This window comes from Suricata suricatta, chromosome 2 (assembly GCF_006229205.1).
Source record: "Suricata suricatta isolate VVHF042 chromosome 2, meerkat_22Aug2017_6uvM2_HiC, whole genome shotgun sequence".
NCBI lineage: Eukaryota > Metazoa > Chordata > Mammalia > Carnivora > Herpestidae > Suricata > Suricata suricatta.
Window position 1 is genome coordinate 186,427,479 of NC_043701.1, and position 20,369 is coordinate 186,447,847.

Here is a 20,369-nt window from a genome sequence, read left to right on the forward strand (position 1 = left end):
AGCCGCCCTGCCCGCGGGCCGTGGGTTTGGCTTTTGGTTTCAGGGTCGGTGGACTGCAGGCCCCGGCCCCGCCCAGCTTTGGCTCCCGCATACCAGCCACCTGTGGCTCCCCGTCCAGGGTCTGCGGCAGGTGGTTCTGGAAAAATACCCCTCTGCCTACCTCCTGGCCACTACGCACTGCCCCCCCCTACAGGCACCCCGCTCTCGGTGCCAGCAGCGCTTCTCCGTGGTCTGGTCCGTCTGACGCCTTCTACCTCACTGCTTCTCCCATCCCCCTGCGCTCCCCCCACGCTCAGAACTGGCACCCCCTCCCCACCCAGGGGACGCCCAGCTCCCAGTGGCTCTCTAAGACCTGCATGGGAGACGGGGCTGCGGTCACCAAGGTGAGGAAGCTGATGACACGCAGTACGACCCCTCCCCCCCAAGCTGCGCTGCTCTGATGAGGATGGGGGTCCGGGCAGCACGTCGGGTCTCTGCAAGGCGGGTCACCTAGGGTTCTTCTGGAAGGTCCAGGCAGCGGCTTACCCCGCGGAGGCCCCCGATCCTCCGGGAGTCCTGGGGACAGCACCCCTGCTCCGGTCAGCAGAGACCCCCCCCACAGGAAGACCCCCAGCTCAGCCTGGCCTCCATTGGGTCAGCGCAGTGCCCCCCTCCCCCGCCAAACACTCTCCCATCCCTGCACACGCACCTTGCACACGCACCTGCATACGCACCCTTGCATGTCCCTCCCACACCCGTGCACACTCCCCTGTGCACACTCGGCCCCCCTTCCCCATCCCCCCGCTCCACCAGGAGAAATGTGGAAATGGCTCACAGGCGGCTCCAACAAGCAGCTGCTGCAGGATGCGGTCTCGGGATGAGGATGCGGAGGAAGGATGCGGTTCCAGACGCTTCGCAGCCGGGGCGGGGCGGGGGGAGGGGCCGAGCCGAGACCGAGGCTGCTGTTGCCGGGGAGACAGTGGCGGAGGGAGCTGAGTAGTTGCGTCTGCCGCAGCCGCTCCCCTCCCACTGTGCCCCCCTAATTGAAGCTGTGCCTGGCACACCCCCCCCCCCACAGTCTTACACACTCAGCTCACACACGCACACCACCTCGCTGCAGGGGTCAGGCACCTTGGCTGCCTGAGCCCTGGCTGCTCCTCGGCCAGGGGGTGTCCAGGCTCTGCACCACCACCCTCGTCAGGTGCTCACACTGGCCTTCTTGCTCCCCTTGGGCCGCAGTATTCAGGCGCAGCTGGTTCGGCCGCCACGTCTGCCAGAGCAGGGCCTCGTCATGTCTCAGTGCCTCAAGCCCTTCGGCTGCCGCCTTTCCTAGGGCACGCCTGTCACTTGCGGTCACTGCTGTGCGTGGTGCAGAGAAAGTGCTCAGTAGGCGTCTGCGCAGCCACTGGGTGCCGTGGCAGATGGGACCCCCTGGCTCAGCTGGCTGGGGTCGGGCTGCGCGTGGCTGGCTGGCTTAAGCGAAGCCTATGGGTGATTCACCCCCTTTTGCTGCTGAGTGGGACCCCATGGAAAGGATGGGCCCCGTCGTATCCACTGTCGGGCATCTGGACTGTTTCCAGCTCTGTCTGTTGTTGACAATGTTGCCATGAACACTGTCCCATGTGTCCTTGTGTGGACACAGGCCTTCACTTCTCTTGGGCAGGTACCTAGGAGTGGAATTGCTAGGTCAGATGGTAGTTTACATTTAACTTAAGAAAATGCTCAACTTTTTTCAAAAGAACTGCACCATTTTACACTCCCAGAGCAAAGTACGAGGGCTCCTGTCTCTCCCCTCTTCATCAACACTTGTGATTATCTGTCTTTTTTATAATAGCCATCTGTATCAGGGCCGCTGTGACAAAGCGCTACAGACTGGGTGGGACTGGATGGGACTGGGTGGCTGCACAACGGATTTAGTTCCTGGTATCTGGTGCGGGTGCGGTGGGCTTCCTCTGAGGCTTCTGTCCTCGGCTTGTGTCTTCAGATGGTCGCCCCTCTATGCGTGTCTGTGTCCTCGCTCCCTCTTCTTATAAGGATGCCAGTCAGCATGGATTAGGCCCACCCAGAGACCTTGTTTGGTTTGTTTGTTTGTTTGTTTTGTTTTGTTTGCTTAAGTAATCTCTATACCCGACTCAGGGCTCGAACTCACGACCTCAATATCAAAAGCTGCATGCTCCACCGACCCAGCCAGCCACACACCCTCCCTCCATATGACCTCATTTTAACTTATCTCTTCAAAGATCCCATATCCAAATCAACCACATTCTGAGGTGCTGAGGGTTAGAATTTCCACATAAGAAATTTTGACCTCAGACTTGGAATGATATCTCACTATGTTTTGAGCCTGAATCACTAATAACTAATGATACTAAGCATTTCTTTATGGATTTATTAGCCACTTATATAGCTTATGTGAAATATCCATTCAAATGTTCCGAATGTTTTTCGATGGGTTGTTTGTCTTATTATTGACTTGTAAGAACTCTTTATATATTCTGGATACAAGTCCTTTATCAAATATACGATTTACAAACAGTGTCTCTCAGTCTATGACTTGTCTTTTCTCTTTCTTGATGACATCTTTGCGCATGTAAAAGTTTGTAATTTTGGTGAAGTCCACTGTATCGGGTTTTTTTGGTACCATGCTTTTGGTGCTATACTTAAGAACTGTTTACCTAACCCAAGGCAATGATAATTTTTTCATTTTTTTTCTTCCAGAGATTTCATAATTGTGCTTTTATATTTAAGAATGATGCATTTTGAGGCTCCTGGGTGGCTCGCTTGGTGAGGTTTCTGACTTCAGCTCAAGTCATGATCTCACAGTTTGTGAGTTTGAGCCCTGGGTAGGGCTCTATGCTGATAGCTCAGAGCCTGGAGCCTGCTTTGGATTCTGTGTCTTCCTCTCTGTGTGCCCTCCGCTGTTCACACTCTGTCTCTCTCAAAAATCAAAAAACATTTAAAAAATTAAAAAAAAAGAATGATGCATTTTGGGGGTGGCTGGGTGGCTCAGTCGATTGAGCACCCCACCTCAGCTCCGGTCATGATCTCATGGTTCATAAGTTTGAGTCCCGAATTGGGTTCCATGCTGACAGCCCAGAGCCTGCTTCAGATCCTCTGCCCCATCACTCTCTGCCCCTTCCCCACTTGTGCTCTCTCTCAAAAAAGAAAAAAATTAAAAATGGATGCATTCTGAGTAACTTGTGTGTATAATGTAGGTTAGGTTACAGGTCTAAGTTTTTTGTTTTTTTGTTTTGCATATGGGTATTTGCTGTCTCAGCGTTTTGTTGAAAACACTAACCTTCCCATATCAAATGGTTTTGACATCTTTGTCAAGAATTAATTGTCCCTACATGCATGGGTTTATTTCTAGACCCTCAACACCATGTCACTGCTTTATGCACAAATCTACGTGTCTGTGGTGTGTCCCTTGTCACCGCAGCATTAGAGCAAGTGTTGGATGGAGGTAGTGTATGCCTTCCAATTTTGTCCATTCTTTTAGAAAGTTGTTTTGGCTGAGTTTTTGGCCTTTTCACATAAGTTTTAGGACCAACTTGCAGATTTTTTCAAAGAATCCTGCTAGGAATTTGATAAGAGTTGCATCAAACCTATAGATCAGATTTGGGAGAATTGCCATCTTAACAAAACCGAGTCAGGCAGTCGGGACCACTGAGGCAGTTTTTAAGGCTGCTCCCCCGACACCTCCCCTGTGGAGCCACCTAGCCCCTGCCCTGGGGTTGGGGCACTGCATCCCCCATGAGGTCGCTGGCCCCCTCCGCCCATGCCCAGGGCTCAGCGCTTGTGGGACACCCCCTTCTCAATGGCTCCCGCGCTGTGCGGTGGGTCAGGCTCCAGAGCCCTGCCCTGGCTGGTTGTAACAGTCCTCACTCAGACCTGTGGGAAGCCCCACCCTTTGTGCGTGTCCTTTTGCAAAATCAGCTCCTGGAGAGGCCTGTGCCCATGAGGCGGGGGGAGGGGGTCCAGCCAACCAGTCAGCCCAGTTTTGGGTCCAATGCCCGCAGGTCGCAGGGCTGGGGCCTGCAACATCGGACGTTTTGTTGGGGGGGTGGCCAGGAGGAGTGGCCCGCAAAGCTGCAGATTCCACTGTGGGGGCTGATGTGGGAGGCTGAACTGTGACAGATGTGTCCTGAAGTGGGTGGTGGAGAGCCAGCTGGGCAGACCCAGTCACAAGTGCAGTTGGGAACCCTGGTCTCTGACCTCTGTCCAGACACGCCTACGTGGGGGCCATAAAACCCCGAGGAACCTGGGTGGGGCGGAACGGGGCCTGTGTCTGCATTACTGTCTACTTGGATCTGGAGCCACAGGTCCCCGGGGGCACCCTCTACACCGAGAAGGAGACCTAACCATGAGGAGGTAATGCCCGGTACCCCTGAAGCCGGACCCCCACTCAGTCCTGGCACTCCGCCGTCCAGTCACTCCGGTGCAGGAGCCCTGGCTCAGGTGGTTCCAGGGGAGGGAGCTGGGGGCGGGGGGAGAGATGGGGTGGCTCCATGTCCTCAGGCCAGTGTGTGGCTCCAGCCCCCAGGGTGTCGAGCTCTCCCTCCGGAGCTACCTGTGATAGTCAGCCATCTGCTGTCTGTGTCTGGGCACTGGATTTGAGGGCCACCCCTGTGATCCCCATGAGAGAGAGGGCACACCTGTCCCTAGGGGTGTCCCCTGACCCAGTCACTCCTGGAGGTGGGAGGTAGGAGGCACCAAGTCTGTGACTGTCCAAAAGAGAGGGTTGGGTCAAGAAGATGAGGCTGGAGGGGCGCCTGGGTGGCTCAGGGGCGCCTGGGTGGTTAAGCGCCCGACTTCGGCCCAGGTCATGATCTCACGGCTTGTGGGTTCGAGCCCCGCGTCAGGCTCTGTGCTGACAGCCCAGAGCCTGGAGCCTGTTTCAGATTCTGTGTCTCCCCCTCTCTCTGCCCCTCCCCCACTCATGCTCTGTTTCTCTCTGTATCAATAATAAATAAACATAAAAAAAAATAAAGAAGAGGAGGCTGGAGGCTGGCAGGGTAGGGGTCAGATGCTACCCTAAGGGAAAGTCACCCCAGCAGCTGGGGTGTGTGCTGGGCCCTGGGGTCGGAGGCTCCGTTCCTCCTGTGGGGGTCCCTTTCCTCCTCCTCAAGCCAGAGCCCTCCCCTTGCCCTCCGTTTCTGCAGGGTGGGGGGGTTCTCCTGGGGACCCCAGCTTGAACCGGAGGCCATGCCTCCCTTGGTGAGAGGTGGGCCACTGGGCTAGGGTTAGGAGCCTTGGGGTCCAGAGCTGTCTTCTTGGAGAGAGGCCTATGCTGAGCCACTTGAAGAAGCAGAAGTCTTTGTGGGGCTGGAATCTGGGGCTACAGGGCAGGCAGCTTGTAGGAAGGCTCAGTCCGATGCCCCTGCTGACCCCCAGCTTCCTGGGCCTGCCCAGCCCTGCCCAGCCTGCCACCCCGCCAGCTGCGGAGACAGAAGGAAACCCTCCCAGAGCGCCAGGGAGAGCCCTGTGTACGCACAGACTGTCAGAGGGTAAACTGAGGCATATAAAACATTTTGAGTTTATTTGAGCAAAATCAATTAGAAACGGGCAGCGTCCCAGCCAGCAGCCAGGAAGGCGCTCCGGGGGCTGTGTGCAATGAAAGACCCTTACAGGCAGAAGGGAGGGGACGGGAGGTTCTAGAAGCCAAGGTAGGTTGGTGGCGGTGATTCTTCTTTACCAGACGGCAGGGGCCGATCAGGTGGATAACTTACCCGCAGTGCCGGGCGCTTCCCGCCTGACTTCTGGAAGGATCCGTTTCCGGGGGAGCCTAACCTGTAATTAGGCCTCGGGTTGGTGACATGGGGCTTAGCGTGACGATCCCAGTTTGGGGCTGTTGTCTTGCTTTTTTTTTTTTTACAATTTTTTTTTATGGTTTTTATTTATTTTTGAGAGACAGAGACAGTGAGAGCAGGGGAGGGTCAGAGAGAGAGGGGGACACAGAATCCGAAGCAGGCTCCAGGCTCTGAGCTAGCCATCAGCACAGAGCCTGACGCGGGGCTCGAGCCCACGAACGGTGAGATCTGACCTGAGCCGAAGCCGGTGCTTAACCGACTGAGCCACCCAGGCACCCCTGTCTTGCTTTTTAACAAAACACACACATACACATGCTCATAAATGCACACCACACCCATGCACACACACACCACACCCCCCACCATCCACACATGTACCACACACCACACGCACACACCATGCACGTGCTGGCGCGCGTGCACACACACACACACACACACACACACACACACACACACACTGCACCAGTCTCCCTCCCCTGTTCTCCTGCCCATCTTGCATGAGGCTTCTAGAATCTTTGCTGTTGGGTTCATTGATCACTTGTCCTGCGTGTATCTCCTATCTTTGCCCATTGCTCTTCAGACTCCGTGCTCAGGCTTGATCCTTGACCTCCTCTCCCCTGTTGGCCATCCTGGCCTCCCTAGGGGTCCGGTTGAATGTGTCAGGCAGGGTGCCGGCCTCCTCCTGGGCTCCCGGCCAGTACTGGCACCCCTGTGCACCCACAGCTCTGAGACAGAGGGAGCCTGAGGGAGCCACGGGGCTAGTTGCAGGGGTGCCATGGGCACGGAGCACTCTGAGAGCCGCAAGTCCTAGCCCAATAGCCCCTGAGCATAGGGTGTGCGAGCCCGCACTTCTCTCTGCCCACGAGGTGTGTGTGTGTCCGTGTGCAGCCACCAGCACAGAGGCCAGGAGCTGAAGGATCCGTCTCTGCTGCCGGTAGCGTGGGGTCTGTCCAGACGTGGGGCACAGTGGTCCCCGGTCTGAGGAGGCCTGGGAGCAGGTGTGGGCCTGTGGCATTTCCACCTCCCTGTGCCTGTGTGTCTTTGGTCTGTGAGAGGAGGAGATGATAAAACTATCTGTGGGCCTGGCCCCAGGCCTCCCTGGCTGGGACTCAGGTTGTCAGCGACAGCAGGCCACCCACCTAGCTGTCCTATCTAGAGGCCGAGGGGCAGGAGCAGCCCTGGCCTACCTCTCACTCTCCTCTCTGGTCCCCTCAGGCTCCTCCTGGTCACCAGCCTGGCGGCCCTGCTGCTGGGGGAGAGGGGCTTGGCGTCCAAGCGCCAGGTATGTGTAAAGGGCTCTGCCTGCCCCCACTCCACCAGCAAGGAGTGTGAAGAAAGGGCACCAAGCTGGCCTGTGACAGAGAAGGCAGGGCACTAATGTGACTGCAGGTCTCTGTGCGGTGGGTGGCCCTGTGGGCGCTGGTAGGGACCCTCAGGATGAGGAGCGGGGAGGGGGGAGGTCTGAGGGGAAAAAGCTCAGTGACACCTAAGGGATCCGGGTGGAGGAGGGGCCTTAGATGACACACACTTGCACTGTGAGGGCACGCCCTCCGTCCTTGGGCGTCGCTGCTCCGATCCCTTCTGTGCTGTGTCCTACCCCCCCTCCCATGCCTCCCTGCCTTGGGTCACGACCACTCAGATTTGCACACCTGGGAGAGGCCCAACCCTTCCCAGCAAGGGACAGCTAGCTGGTCCCTCCACGGGGTCACCTGCTTCATATACTCCCCTGTCCTCTACAAGAGGGCTGGGATGAGGACCTGGCCCCTTCCTCTAGCCATCAGCCCGAGACGGGGGTGCAGACGCAACCCCAGGAGCTGCCCTGTCTCTTCAGTAACCACAGGGCCTCCACCCAGTCCCCAGAGGGCAGAGGGGTGGAGGGGTGGCTTTGGCAGGTGTGGTCCAGGGGGCCTTGGAGCCCTCTCTCTCCAGGTGTCCTCTGACTTTGGACCCTTGTGGACTGCATGGAGCCCACACCTGTGACCTTTTCTTCCAGGTCCTCATTGAGACCAAAGGCAAAATTGGAGCCCCTGAGCAGGACACAGCGGAGTGAGCGTCCCCAGCAGCCCCTTGTGCATTCCCCTGCTGTTGCCCCTTTCAGCCCGCCACCCCCGCCAGCCCATGCCCCAAGCTAACGGCATCGGTGGACAGAGGGGAAATCCTGCCCAGCAGCTTTCAGGAGGAGCAGGGCTGCAGGCAGCATGGGACCCCTAGAATCTGTCAGCAACCAAGTAGAGCACTGGGTCTGAGGGCTCTAGGCTGATCCTCTAGGGTGGCTGTCCCCTCACCCCCAGGACTGTGGCCTCAGCAGAGCCACTTCTAAGCTATGACCCTTTCCCTACATCCACACAAGGCAACCTTGGCTGGTTCCTCCCTCAGGGCCACACCTGGCCAGGCCAGAGGACACAGTGTCACTCCCCGGCCTGCACAGGCCTGATGTCTGGAACGGGGGTGGGGGTGGGGCTCCTGCCCAAGCTCTCTGGGTCTTCATGGCCCAGGGTTGTGGCCAGGGAAGCATGTGTTGGGCCAGGGTATTTTCTCAGGGACACCCTTGGGAGGACACTCCAGCCTTCCTGGGCCCCCTGCAGCTCAGGGATGTGGTGAGGATGCCTACCTTTTGGGGCTGGGTCCCATGGGGGCTGCCTGGTCATAGCTCTTAAGCAGGGTGGGGGAGAGGGATGGCAGTGCTTGTCCTGGGGCCCCAGGGCCACTGCCAAGTAATGGAACAGAGCCACCAGGGACCTTGGTGGGGAGCAGTTTCCCACTAGGTCTCACCCCCAGAACCCCCAGAGTCCCCAGGCTGCTCGTAGGGTGGTGGGTGCCCTTATCGCTGGGGTTGGCTGGCTGCCTCCTGTGGCGCCTGTGGCCCTGACTCAGCGGTGCTCCTAGGACCCGGGGCGCCCGAGTTCCCACTTCTCTGAGAAGGGACAAGCAGCTCTCGGGGCTGTCTGGCTGGGACCCGGAGCCTGACCGTGACAGCCTGTACCACCCGCCGCCCGAGGAGGCCCAGGACGAGGCAGGGGTCTGGTCTTGGGCACTGCCACCTCACCAGGGGCTTCAGGGGCCAGAGGAGGATCGAGACCACATCTACCACCCCAGGGAGGACTCCTGAGCGCCCTGAGCCCTCCTCAACTGGAAAAATAAACCTTGCAGATGCGCACCTCACCTATCTTCAAGAGCAGTGACAGCGGCCGGAGCCTGCTCTGTCTGGGAGAAGGGGGGCCTATGTCCTCCTGGGACCACGGGCTTGTCCCCACTCATCGAGAGGCCCCCGAGGCTCCCCAACCGAGCACCCCTGCTCCTGGCATGATCTGCTGCCTCAGGCCTCCTCCTTGTCTGTTGGGATGGGGCCAGGGGCATGGCAGAAGTCGGGGGTTGGGACCAGTCAGCAACCCCCAGGTGGGCCCTGGGGAACACTTGGGAGGACAGGAGAGGGGGAGGGGGCTCGGGCCCAGACTCCAGCGCTCCTCTGCGGGCTGCCCAATGCTGTGTGTGATGTCCTTAATCCCTCGGCACAGCCTGATGTTACAGCTGCAGGGACAGGATCACTGGTTCTTTCACACATCAAGTGTGTGCCGTTTCTGTGTGGCGACCATGTCCCTGCAGCGAGAGGGGGGATTTAGTGCCCTCTGCCCCCAGCCGGAGCTGCCCCAGCGGTTGAGGCAGAAGTGCCAGGCAGAGACCACCAAGCTCTTGATTCCAATGCAGCCGGCTGCTCTGGGGATGGGCTGGTCCAAGGTGACCTCAGGCCCCAGAGCTCCGTGTCCTTCCATGGGTCCCAAGCACCTCTGAGGACCTGAATAGTGGTCCTCATCCTGATGCTTTGCCTGACGGGTCACCACCTGGCATTGCTATCCCCACACTGGACAGCAGCCTGTTCAAGGTCCCGCCCTAACAGCAGAGCGGGTTCAAGCCTCACCTCTGTGCACCTTGCATGCCCTGCTCTCACCCCAGACCTGTGTACTGGGGATGCCCCAGAACTGGATTCTGTGTGGCACACAGGAGGGTTCACAGCCCCTCGGGTCAAGGATAGCCATCTGCAAGCAATTTGGGTGTGGGCAGCTGGGGACTGGTGCACAGCTCAGATCCAAGGTCAGTGGTGGACACAGCCCTGAGTGGTGTTTGTGGCCAAGTCTCTCTCCAGCATTACTGGAGCCAAGATTCCGCATGGGCATTTCCTCCAACCCAAAGGCACAGCCATGTGGCTGAGGGCACGGAGAGGCGGGGTGAGCTGGGGGTTGGGGAGCGTGCAGTTGAGGTGCACAAGCCTCAGGAGCAGAGACACTGGCAGCGGCAAGAGGCCTCTCAAGTGTAGACAACATCCCAAGGTATTTAATTGTACACTTTAAACGTGTACAATTTACTATGTCAGTTAAGTCTCAATAAAGCTGTTTAAAGAAAAGCCTTTGTGTGGCTACAAGTGGCAGTGGAATCAGGAGTCTGAGGCTAAGCCCTGGCAGGAACTGGCCCAGGGGAGGGTCTCTTCCCCGGGCTGAGCCCCAGATCTGCAGCCCAGTGGGCTCGCCTGCCCTCCTTGGCATGTGGTGCACCAGCCTGGGCTCAAGCAGGGGGCCCTTCCCCAGCTTCTGAGGCCTGGGGGCCCCTGGTCATGCCAACTCCTGCACCCACATGGCTGAAAGAAGGTCTGGAGGGGAAGGGGAGGGTTCGGGGGAGACCCTGGGGTCCAGAGTGGTGGTGCAGATCCCTCCCACCCCGAGGCCCAACCCAAGCCTCATGCTGGAAGCCATGACAGTTTCCTATGCGTGCCTTCGGGCCAGCTGGCCCTTTGCCTGCTGCTTGAGCCGTGTCCTGTACTTTACCCCCACCTGCCCATTTCCCCGGACAGTTCAGGCTGCTGCATATTCAGTAGGCACTCAACCACTGGAGAGAGGGAACAGAGATCACAGCAAGGAGCCCGGCTGACTAGCCCCCACCCTCCTCAGCACCCACACACATGAGCACCTCCTGGAGCACCCGGATCAGCCCCTGGCACCTGCCCACCCGGACGTGGGACTTCTCAAAGGCCCCCAGAGCATTCTGTAGTCTCTCCACTCAGGGCCACCTGGGCTCCACCCACCTCCAGGCCTCTTGCATAGTCTGGCCCCCCACCAGGCCCCTATGGGGTCTCCTTGGGGCGGGGTTTGGGGGGGTCTCCACCTGTATGAGCTCTTGTCCCAAACCTGAGGAGTGGGACAGAGGGAGGGGTGGGCGCTCCTTGGAGCCAATAGCTTCTCTTGTGCTTGGAACCAAACAAGCCTTTATGAGGATGGGGCTGTCGTTGAAGCCTCTGGGCAGAACGCTGACAAGCCACTACACATTCCCACATTTTCATAAATTGGGTGCATCCCAGTCCCAGGGCCCCCTTCCAGGACCGGCCTGGCCCCCGGGGCTCCCAGCTGGGTGTAGTCTGGGTGCTGCTGAGCGGGGCCAGCTCCTCTGCTGTGTGGCTCAGGGATCCAGATTCCTCCCGGGGCCCGGCGGTCTTCACCAGGCGTAGAACAGGGCATCGGGGACCAGCACCCCCTTCGTGAGGATGAGGTTTCCATAGAGGGCCGTCTCCCTGCATCAGGAAGTGAGCTGAGCTCCAGGCTGAGATCCACTCTCTGCCACCCACCCCGCCCACTGTCACCCCGGGCACTGGACAAGTCCAGGGGCCAGTCCTCAGGCAACTGTGGCAGTCATGCTCCCAGTGCGGCATCTAGTCTCAGTTGGGGCAGAGATGAGCAGAGGGTAGGGGGAGCTCTGGAGTGGGGAGGAGGGCCCCGCATGGCCCAGACCCAGCCCGGCCAGCAGGACCCCACAGGACCCCGGGGGCCTGGCCAGAACTCACCCAGTTGCTACAACAGCAAAAGACCTTTTGGCCCGCTCATAAAACTCAAACCTCTCTATCTTCGCCAGGGTGTTCTGGAAGGCAAAATGTCGTGGTCAAGGGTCAGAAACCCTCATGGGCCCAAGCAGGGGCATGAGGTCACATGGCTGCCCTGAGCTTCATTTCTCTGGCTCTCCTTGCTGGGTTCTTAAGGACGCTCAGCCTCTGAGCTGTGACGACTGGATGGGCGGGAGCATGGGGGGCGCTGTGGAGGCCGTCTGCCTGGGGCCCTGGCATCCCTTGGAGCTGGCCTGAGGGCTGGAGGGCCCCTGCCCAGGACAGAAGCCCCAGGCATCCTCTCCTCAGGTGTGTCCTGCCCACCACCTGCCGGCGAGTGGTCCTGGGAGGACAAGCCCGCCCCCTCACAATGTGGGGGTGACACCCAGCATTAGCCATGCCTCTGACCACAAGACAGGGGCCAGGGACACCCCACTTGCCCCTGGCTCCACTCAGACAGGTCGGGGTGGGTGAGGGATCCCAGGCAAAGCCAGGTCAGGATCCCGAGGCAGGCACAGCCACACCCCCAGGGTCACCCCTCTGTGGAGGGTGGGCAAGGGCTGGGGCAGTGGCATGGAATTCGGGACCCCGGCCTCGCTGCTCCCAGCCTCCAAGGAGGTGCAGCGGGTGGGGCCGCAGTCTCACCGCACAGCCGGCCCCGGACAGGATGGACTCGTAGCTCCTCCACACCGGAGTCTGAAGGCCCTTCGTCCTGTCGCTGGGCACCAGGTCCATGACAGCAGCCTAGGCACAGAGGGGTCAGCTGCGCGGCTTGTCCGTCCAGCTGCCCTGGGCACTACCGAGCCCCCACACTGGGTGACAGTTCAGGGGTCCTCTGATCAGGGTCAGAGCCCTTTGGGGATACATCCCTCCTCACTCAAGGCAAGTAGGCCCCTGCGGTGTGACAAGAAGGCAAGCGGCACAGGCACTCACCGGGCTCTCTACATAGGTGTCCAGGGGCAGCAGCTTCAGCACGGCCTCCAGGAGCTGTGGGATGCCCAGGCCTGAGGGCACAGTGCCAGCCTGAGACTCCAGCCCTCTCCCACCTGGCCGCCCTCTTGGCCTGTCCATGCCGTTTCCCCTGGGCCTCACTCGGCTGGCCAGCAAGGACGCACTTGGGCCCAGGACACAGAAGGCCCTGCAGGCGCGTGCAGGCACCCTGGCCACCGCAGCTGTGGCCATCCTGGCTACAGGCCCACCCTGCCCCTTCCCCTTCATCGCACTGTGCAGGTTATCGGTAGGGACCTCAAACACTCATCCACCAGGAGGGACACCTGGGCCACTTCCCTGACCCCAGAAGTTCCCCAACATGACCCTTGGGTTGCCACTTTTATCCCACGGTGAGCACAATGGGGTCTGGGAGGAGGCTGCTCTTGCCCCAGGCTGCCCCCAAACCTGCCCTGCTGTCCCCACAGCCCCTGCTTTCCGATCATTAGAGGGACTGGTGCTCATTGTACCAAACTGGGAAATTCAGAAACTGCTGGTGTGAAACCTTGAGCGCTTTCTTCCGCTGTTTGCTCCGCTCTGCTCTGTGGCTGCACCTGTCCATGAGCTCAGCTCTGGCTCCTAACTGCTACCTCCCACTAACATGCAGGACGTGCGCGCCACTCAGAGGCTTGGCCACTCCTCGTCTCACAGCATTTGGCCTTTCCCATGGCCCGCCCTGTCCCATCCTCCTTGGGTCATCTGGCTCATGGTGTAAACTGAGGCAAAGCGGGTTTATCTCTGTCAGCAGGGGGTGTGAGCCAAGGCCACTGGGTCTGGAGCCAGCAGCCCGTTGAACATGCCTCAGACCACTGGCCTGCTCTGTGCGGAGGGGCGGGTTTCACATCTCTGTGCCACAGTGACTTTGCCTCTCCAGGAAAAGTCATGCCCCCTCACAGCATTGCTGAGGGCAAGGGAAATGGCCATGCCCAGTCTGAGCCCAGTGCCAGCCAGGTAGGACAGGACAGGACGTCGGTGGCCTCATCCCCGCCCCCCCCCCCCCCCCCCCCCCCCCCCCCCCCCCCCCCCCCGGCCCAACCTTACTCTTGGTACAACTCTACTACCACCATCACCTTGGGGATCTGTCCCAGGACCCTCCAAGTCAGGCCTCCTGCCCACCCCTGAGGGTCAGAGGGTCTTAGAAACAGAGCATGTGGGCACTTGGAGCCTGTGAGGCCAGGTCACCAGCACTGGGATTTCTAGAGCAGAGTAAAAGTGAACGTCTGACCTGGGTGTTCTAGTGCTCAGCCAGCCAACACGGCACTGGGGCTCAGTTTCCCCACTTGCATGAAGTCACCCAGTGGTGTCTCGGCTGCAGTAGGAAGCCCAGGTTTCATCTCTGAGTTCAGGTTGAAGAAGGTCCCCTAGGGTCCTGGCACTAGAATCTCCTGGGTCACTGGTAAGTGCTTGGGGGAATGATTGGGGGTGAGGGCACAGCTGCAGCACGTGGGGAGCCCGGAGCTGGGCCCACTGCCCATCCACCCTAATCCCACCCTGTGGGAGCGGCAGACTCACCGTCAGCGCGGATCTCCTCCGGGCCACACTTGCATATGGAGGAGGTGGGGAAGTTCACGTCTGCAAGAACTGAACAGCCATCCAACCTGATTAGACATTCTTTGGTGGGTCCGTGGTTCCGCGCAGCCCATCTTTCAACTTGGTGGGTGGGCGCAGACCTCCAGTCGCCTGCTCGCTGCCCTCTCCGACCCCTCCCGTCAGACTTGGGGGCGGGGACAGGGAGTTTCCAAGTGCTGTAGAAACAGCAGTAGTTACCAGGATGGGGGCGGAGCTTGGATCCGCGGCCTCCACCCACCAAGGGGGCCGGCCCCGAGAGGCTGCCCCGAGCCCCGCCCAGCGTCCCGCCATCCGAGGTCCACGGCCCCAGGAAAAGACAAACCGCCAGAAAGCGCGGCCCCTCCAGACCCCTTCCCAGCGGTGGGCCGTCTGGGAAGGGGTCTGGAGACTGAGCGGCACACTGGACCTGAGGCCGGAGCTGGGAACTTGGCCGCCGGGGGCGCTCCCGACAAAAGCCGGAGTCGGGGAGGAGGCGGGCCTGCGGGACACAGATTCGCCTGGACCAAGGGTCGCTGTCCTCGTGACCGCCTGGGACCGACCAAGGGCTAGGCAGGGGCTTGGGCCACCGCCCAGGCTTCTGTTTCCTAAAGGATGCGGGACGGGGGGAAGAGGGAGTGTCCTACTCGGAAGTGGGACGGGGCGGCCCACGCAATGCCTTCATCCCAGGACTCGGCCCTTCCCCGGAACGGGGAGTCGTCGTCTCCTGGCCGGGCCACAGCCTGGGCCAGGACCCCTGCCCGGCTTCTTCTGAAGGTGGGGTCCCCGAGGCCCTGTGCCCGCCGCGCTCACCGATCTCGTCTCCGTGCCCCATCCGCGCCAGGGCGTAGAGCAGCTCAGGGGACAGCAGCGCCGGGACGCCCTTCAGCACCACCATGTTCGCGGGATCTGCAGCGGGGGGCGGGGCCTCGACGGAAGGGGAGGTGCGGTGCGCGGGCGGGGCCTCGATGGAAGGGGCGGGGCCGAGCAAGGGGCACCGAGGGCTGGACGCTCGGAGCCCCGCGGCTCGCGCTTGCTGACCTGGCGCCTGGGCGACCCCAGACTCAGCCCCGCAAGCGTCTTCCGGGGCTTCGCGTACCCCGCCAGGTCCAAGACCCGGGTGCCGTGTGTTTGTGGTGCGAGCTCCCTGCTGCCGCCCCTCGCGGCCTCCCAGTCCCCCTTCCATTACTCCCCCTGTCCTGGCTGACCCCCCAATCCCACCCCAGGCCTCCGGGGCCCTGGTGTCGCTGAGTGGGGAAGGGCGGGTGGGCAGACCCATCAGACTTCTTTAACCAACATTCTTCCCTCAGGACACCCGCCGGCCTGCCCTGGAGTGGGGGCACCCTGGAGGGCAGGCGGTGTGGCTTCTGGGCTAAGCAGGGTGTGCTGGGACGCATCCCACGGGCGTTCTCCACCCTGTCTCCTGTGTCAGCCTGCTGAGACCCCTCAGATACCTGACTGGGGTACAGTGTTCCATCCCGGGACAGCAGTGCCCTGACCTGCCCGCCCTCTTCAGGACTGGATCTTCCCATTCCCACCCCACCAAGCTGGGGGGTCCAGACTGGGGGAGATGGATCCATAGCTCCTCCCCTTAAATGGAGGGAGCACCTTGCCTTCAGCTGGCCAGGGTTCCCAGGCTGCTGACCCTTGTTCCTGGACACCTGGAATCTGGATGCTGGGCTCCCCTACAAGCCGGGACCACCAAACATTTCAGGGTGCCACCACCTCCTTTAGGTTCCCTTCTGGAAGATGCCCACTTCTCCGGAGGGGCAGCCCACAGCCTGTCTGTGTCCAGGACTGTCAGGATGTGGTTCCAGGGCCTGATCCTGGTTGAGCGGTTTGCCATCCCACAGTGCCATGGGCACACCTCCACTGAAGGGTGGGGTTTGTTCCCCTCCCTTGAACCAGGTGGACCTTTGTAACTGCTTCAACCAGTAGAATATGCTGGAAATGGTGCTGTCTGGCTTCTGAGGTTCGGTCATAAAAGGCGGCAAGTCTTCCTCCTGATTCTCTCCTCAGAACACTTGTCCAGGGAACGCAGACATTGTATTGGCAGGAAGCCCAGGGCACGTGGAGAGCCTCCTTGTGGATATTTTGGTCCTTGGCCCCAGCTAGGCCTGGCTGATGCAGCACCCACCACCAGATGAGTGAGTGAGTGGTCAGGAGGGTCCAGCTGAGGCCCCAGACACAGTGGGGGTAAAGACAAGCTGAGCCATACAGACTGTGAGAAAGAACAACTAGTGATTGCTGCCTTAAGCCACTAAGTTTAGGGGTAATTTGTTAAGCAGCTGTAGCTCACTGATGCAGGTGGCTCCTGGGCCCTGCCAAGATGGACGCCAAGAGCCCCACCCACACCGTCGTTGGCCTTCACTCTGAGTCTATCTCTTCCCATCTGGTCCCACACTCAGGCTGGAGGGCGGACAGTAGAGGAGGTACCCACACATGTGCTGGCCTGGCCATACCCCCGCGTAAAGACCCACCACCAAACCTCACTGCCCAGTGTGCAGATGAGGATCCTGTTCGGCTCCAGCCCGCCCATAAACCCAAGGCCTCAACTCACAGGGCTGCCCTGCTCACCTGCCCGTTGGAAGACAGCCCAACCCAGAGCCATGGCCAGGCTCTCTCCCTCCGGAGCCCACCTTCTGCTTCACTGCCAAATGGACTCAGGGTTGTGTGGTCTGTGCTATTGTCATGACCCCTGCCCTGTGGTTACGTGAATGCTGGGAAGCCTGGCTTCTCCCGGGAAGGTTCTGTACATGAAAGACAACACAGCCACAGCGAAAACTTGAAGGAAATAAAGATGTCTCTGTGTTTTCCTGCTGGGACCTGGGGAGCTCGGCTGGTCGAGCGAGCGAGTTGGAAACCAGCCAGGCGTCTAGCAGGGCCAGGAATGCAGGGCCCTGGGCTGCCCGGCTGGGGAGAGTGGAGGCTGAAGCCGCTGGGGCTGGGGCTGGGGGTGGGGGAGGGAAGGCCAGCAGGCCTGCACCTGGGCCACCAGAGTGGCCGCCTCCACCCTGGGTGAGGGTTGTGCCTGAGCAGTTTGAACTCCAAAATGGAAGTGTGCAAAGGTATGAGAGAAAAGCCAATCTGATACAGATAGACGAGAAGGCAAGGTTTCAGCTTCAAAACAAATCAAAATCCCACACAATATAGGGCCAGAACTCTGAGGGGGTAGGAGCCTTGCCATGGGGTTTGTGGCCCCCAGACAGTCCTGCTCAGGGCTGCCAGCGATGCTGTCACTCACAGCCAAGCCTGTGGCCATGTGCTAGGCTCCCTCCAGCTCAGCCCGGAGCCCCAGCTGTCATTCCACTAGGCCTAGGTGCTGGACTCCTGGCCCTGCCAAGTTCTGGAGACCAAATAACCCTATGGATACAGACATTTGAGGCACACATAGACTCTGACATGCACGTTCGGTGTTGAACAATTTCTTGGTCTCTGGCTGAACACGGCTAAGGCAAGGATGTGAAGATGGGCCCCTCAAAACTGGCTCCTCAGGGGGTGCTTGGGGGGTCAGTTGGTTAGGTGACTTTGGCTCAGGTCATGGTCTCATGGTCTGTGAATTCGAGCCCTGCATTGGGCTCTGTGCTGACAGCTCAGAGCCTGGATCCTGCTTTCGATTCTGTCTCCCTCTCCCTCTGTCCCCCCACCAAATAAACATTAAAAAAAAAAGTAAAAACCCAGCTCTTCAGAACTGGGGACTCTGGGAACTCAGAACTCTGGGACTCTATTGCTCGATCAAATTACAGAGGCTGCTGCTTCTTGCATGTGAACAATTAAGCAAATCGATTTCTCCAACTTTTAGGTTTCCTCCCTTGGACACCTCTGCTTGTTTATTCCAGAATCTATGATAGGTGTTATGTCAACCAGCACAAACCCTCAGTTACGCATTCAGCTTTAATATGTGAGTATTCCCACATCTATTGCCAGGAAGCTTGCCCAGCTTTCTGGCGACCTGCCACAGGGAGAGCCTGTGGTCCGAGTCCCATTCCCTGGTACCCACTTCTGCACGTGTCACACGGTCGTTATCTATAACGACTGTCCCCCTGCCTTCTGTCTGCGCTCTCGGCACCGGGGAGCGGGTCCTGCCGCAGCACAGGACCTCCCGCCTGCCCCTCAACACCTCCCCTCTGCAGCCTGCTCCAAACTTGCTCATTTCTCACCACAGTGCACAAGAGGACAGGCAGGTCCAGAGCTAATACCCGAAAGGCAAACTGTCTACCCAGGATCAAAATTCCTGTTCCTGCCAGCGCCCTGCTTTACACACAATGTGCCCTGCCTCGGAACAAATGTAACCAAAACAGAAGAGCATGTGCTCTAAGGTGTTTACATAGCCAGTCTTTACGGAAGGTCATTTCAGTTCTTTCTCGAGCATTCAGCTCGTTTCCTGGGGCAGAGGGGACACGCTCCTGGCCCCTCCCCAGCACTAGACCGCGACCGGATCTGCACATCCAGAAATGATCTCAGCCGTGTTCCAGCCTCTGGACTACCTGCCCACACCCACTGCAGGACACAGTGGAGGAAACGACTGTCACAAGTGCTCCCGGGTCACCACTCAGCCGGGGGGATAGAGGGCTCCCAGGGATGGGTGCTCTGGGGCCCAGATCCCGGCCCCGCCAGGTGCAGGACCCACTGCGGAGTCCCTGTGTGGGCAGAGCTCTGTCCTGGTTCACAAGCAGTGCACACTGTCCCCTGACAGGGTGAGGGCTGGGCGTCGTGTGCCAGCTGGCGGGCCCTGACCCCTCCCCCGGGCCCATCTGTTAACCTGCAGCTGCCGTGCCACACGCACGTGTCGACAGCTCGCTGGGTCCCCACACTGCCCAGCGCTCCCCTGCACAGATGCTTGTGTGCTCACCTCACCTCACAGGGTCTGAGGACGTTCTGAGGCTGAAGCCCCGGCCTGGACAGCGACTGCTCCCGTCACCCGTGAGGCCCTCTCAGGCAGGACAGACTTCCGGCCTGTGCTGCAGGGCTTCTGCTCCCGAACCTGGCGGATGGAGGGTTGAAGCACCATGCTGTGCTGGCCCAAAAACTGGGAAGTAGACATCTGGTGGGGTGTGGGTGGCTTCCCGTGGCTGGGGTCCCTCCGCCACCCAGTGCCCTGGCGGTGTGATCCAGGGGTCGCAGCTGGCCCACCAGAGTCCGAAGCCCACAGAAGAGGCTTGCAGAATTTCTGTCTCCTGCAGCAAGCGGCGCTCAGCGTTATAGACCCAGGCAGGTTGGCTGGGCAGCGGGGACCGCTGGACGTCTTGGAGACGCCGCACGCCTGGCCCCCACAGCTCCGGTTCGAGCAAACACCCTAGGGGCTCAGAGGCGCGTGGCACTACCATCGGTGGTGGACACTCAGCCATCTGGCCCCGAGAAGCGCCAGGCAGAGGCCTTGCTGACGGGTTTAGACAGGACGGGGCAGGCAAGTCCCCGTCACAGGCAGCCTGTCCCTTGCAGGCTCACTTGTTAAAGTCTTACAGACGTGCTCACACTGCAGTGCAAGGATTCATGCACAGGATGTTCACCGCGGTGTTTTCCACACAGTTCTGCTAACTGGGAACTGGACGCAGCCTAACATCCAACATCAGGGGAAATAAACTACAACACGCCTGCGTCACGACGTGTTTCAGGGCCAGCGAGCGGGATGCGCGCAGGAATCTTACTCAGCTATGAAAAGAAATCAAACTCTATTACGGGCTGTGGCCTGGACGGAGTTTGGAAACATACTAAATTCCCAGACACAGGAGGAAGGGGGCCGAGGCAGCACCAGGGCTGCGAGGTCACGGCTGGGGACAGAGCGGCGTGGAGATGGGCAGCGGGGAGGGCACCACGACTACTCTTGTAGATTTAAAAACGGTTAGGAAGGTAAACTGCCCACGACACAGACCTCACGACAAGCGAGAGGATGCTTGTCAAACACGAGAAGAGGGGCGCTCGCGGGTCAGTGCGCGCTGGAGAAGCATGGCCGCAGAACTGCATCTCCATGAGAAGAAAACTGAGCTCTGTACTTGGGTGTGCACGTGCCGCACAGAAATATCTAGAAAGCTCCGTGCCTGTTAGCAGTGGTTACCCCACGAGTGTGAGGGGGGACTTACTCCATGACCCCTGCTCCGGGTGACTGTTGTCACAACAGCAAAGTGGAAGTTTGCACAGTGACGGGACACTCACTGCCGGAGGACAGAGGCTCGATGTGACGC

The 20,369-nt window shown here is 59.7% G+C and overlaps 3 protein-coding genes across 4 annotated transcripts in view; 1 reads left to right on the plus strand and 2 right to left on the minus strand.

Moving 5' to 3' along the window:
• The window catches only part of CALY (calcyon neuron specific vesicular protein), a 9,500-nt gene extending 8,579 nt beyond the window's left edge, over positions 1-921 (minus strand). Inside the window, exon 1 of the mRNA XM_029932839.1 lies at positions 815-921. The gene's annotated coding sequence lies outside the window, so the exon portion shown is untranslated. The remainder of the gene's footprint in view (positions 1-814) is intronic.
• Positions 922-4,273: 3,352 nt separating this feature from the next.
• Positions 4,274-8,954, plus strand: PRAP1 (proline rich acidic protein 1). Its single transcript, XM_029932843.1, has 4 exons — positions 4,274-4,350; positions 7,008-7,074; positions 7,786-7,838; positions 8,679-8,954. Exons 1-4 carry the CDS (start codon positions 4,343-4,345, stop codon positions 8,899-8,901), a joined length of 351 nt encoding a protein of 116 aa, XP_029788703.1. The 5' UTR covers positions 4,274-4,342; the 3' UTR covers positions 8,902-8,954.
• A 2,069-nt stretch (positions 8,955-11,023) lies between these two features.
• FUOM (fucose mutarotase) lies at positions 11,024-15,112 on the minus strand. 2 transcript variants are annotated; one of them, XM_029932842.1, is made up of 6 exons: positions 15,001-15,112; positions 14,155-14,223; positions 12,589-12,659; positions 12,301-12,399; positions 11,620-11,693; positions 11,024-11,349 (listed from the first exon to the last, which is right to left on the minus strand). In XM_029932842.1, exons 1-6 carry the CDS (start codon positions 15,083-15,085, stop codon positions 11,274-11,276), a joined length of 474 nt encoding a protein of 157 aa, XP_029788702.1. In that variant the 5' UTR covers positions 15,086-15,112; the 3' UTR covers positions 11,024-11,273. The 2 variants fall into 2 exon arrangements, with proteins under 2 accessions (XP_029788702.1, XP_029788701.1); XM_029932841.1 differs by lacking the exons at positions 11,024-11,349; positions 11,620-11,693; positions 12,301-12,399; positions 12,589-12,659; positions 14,155-14,223 and adding an exon at positions 14,233-14,795.
• Between the last annotated feature and the right edge of the window lie 5,257 nt (positions 15,113-20,369).

Excerpts from the sequence above, each read along its gene's own strand:
- PRAP1 (XM_029932843.1), top strand. Across the intron at positions 7,075-7,785 it reads GCTTGGCGTCCAAGCGCCAG|GTCCTCATTGAGACCAAAGG; the intron begins GTATGTGTAAAG and ends CTTTTCTTCCAG. Across the intron at positions 7,839-8,678 it reads CCTGAGCAGGACACAGCGGA|GACCCGGGGCGCCCGAGTTC; the intron begins GTGAGCGTCCCC and ends CGGTGCTCCTAG.
- FUOM (XM_029932841.1), bottom strand. The coding sequence starts at position 15,085 with ATGGTGGTGCTGAAGGGCGTCCCGGCGCTGCTGTCCCCTGAGCTGCTC. Across the intron at positions 14,796-15,000 it reads GGGGCACGGAGACGAGATCG|GAAACAGAAGCCTGGGCGGT; the intron begins GTGAGCGCGGCG and ends CGCATCCTTTAG.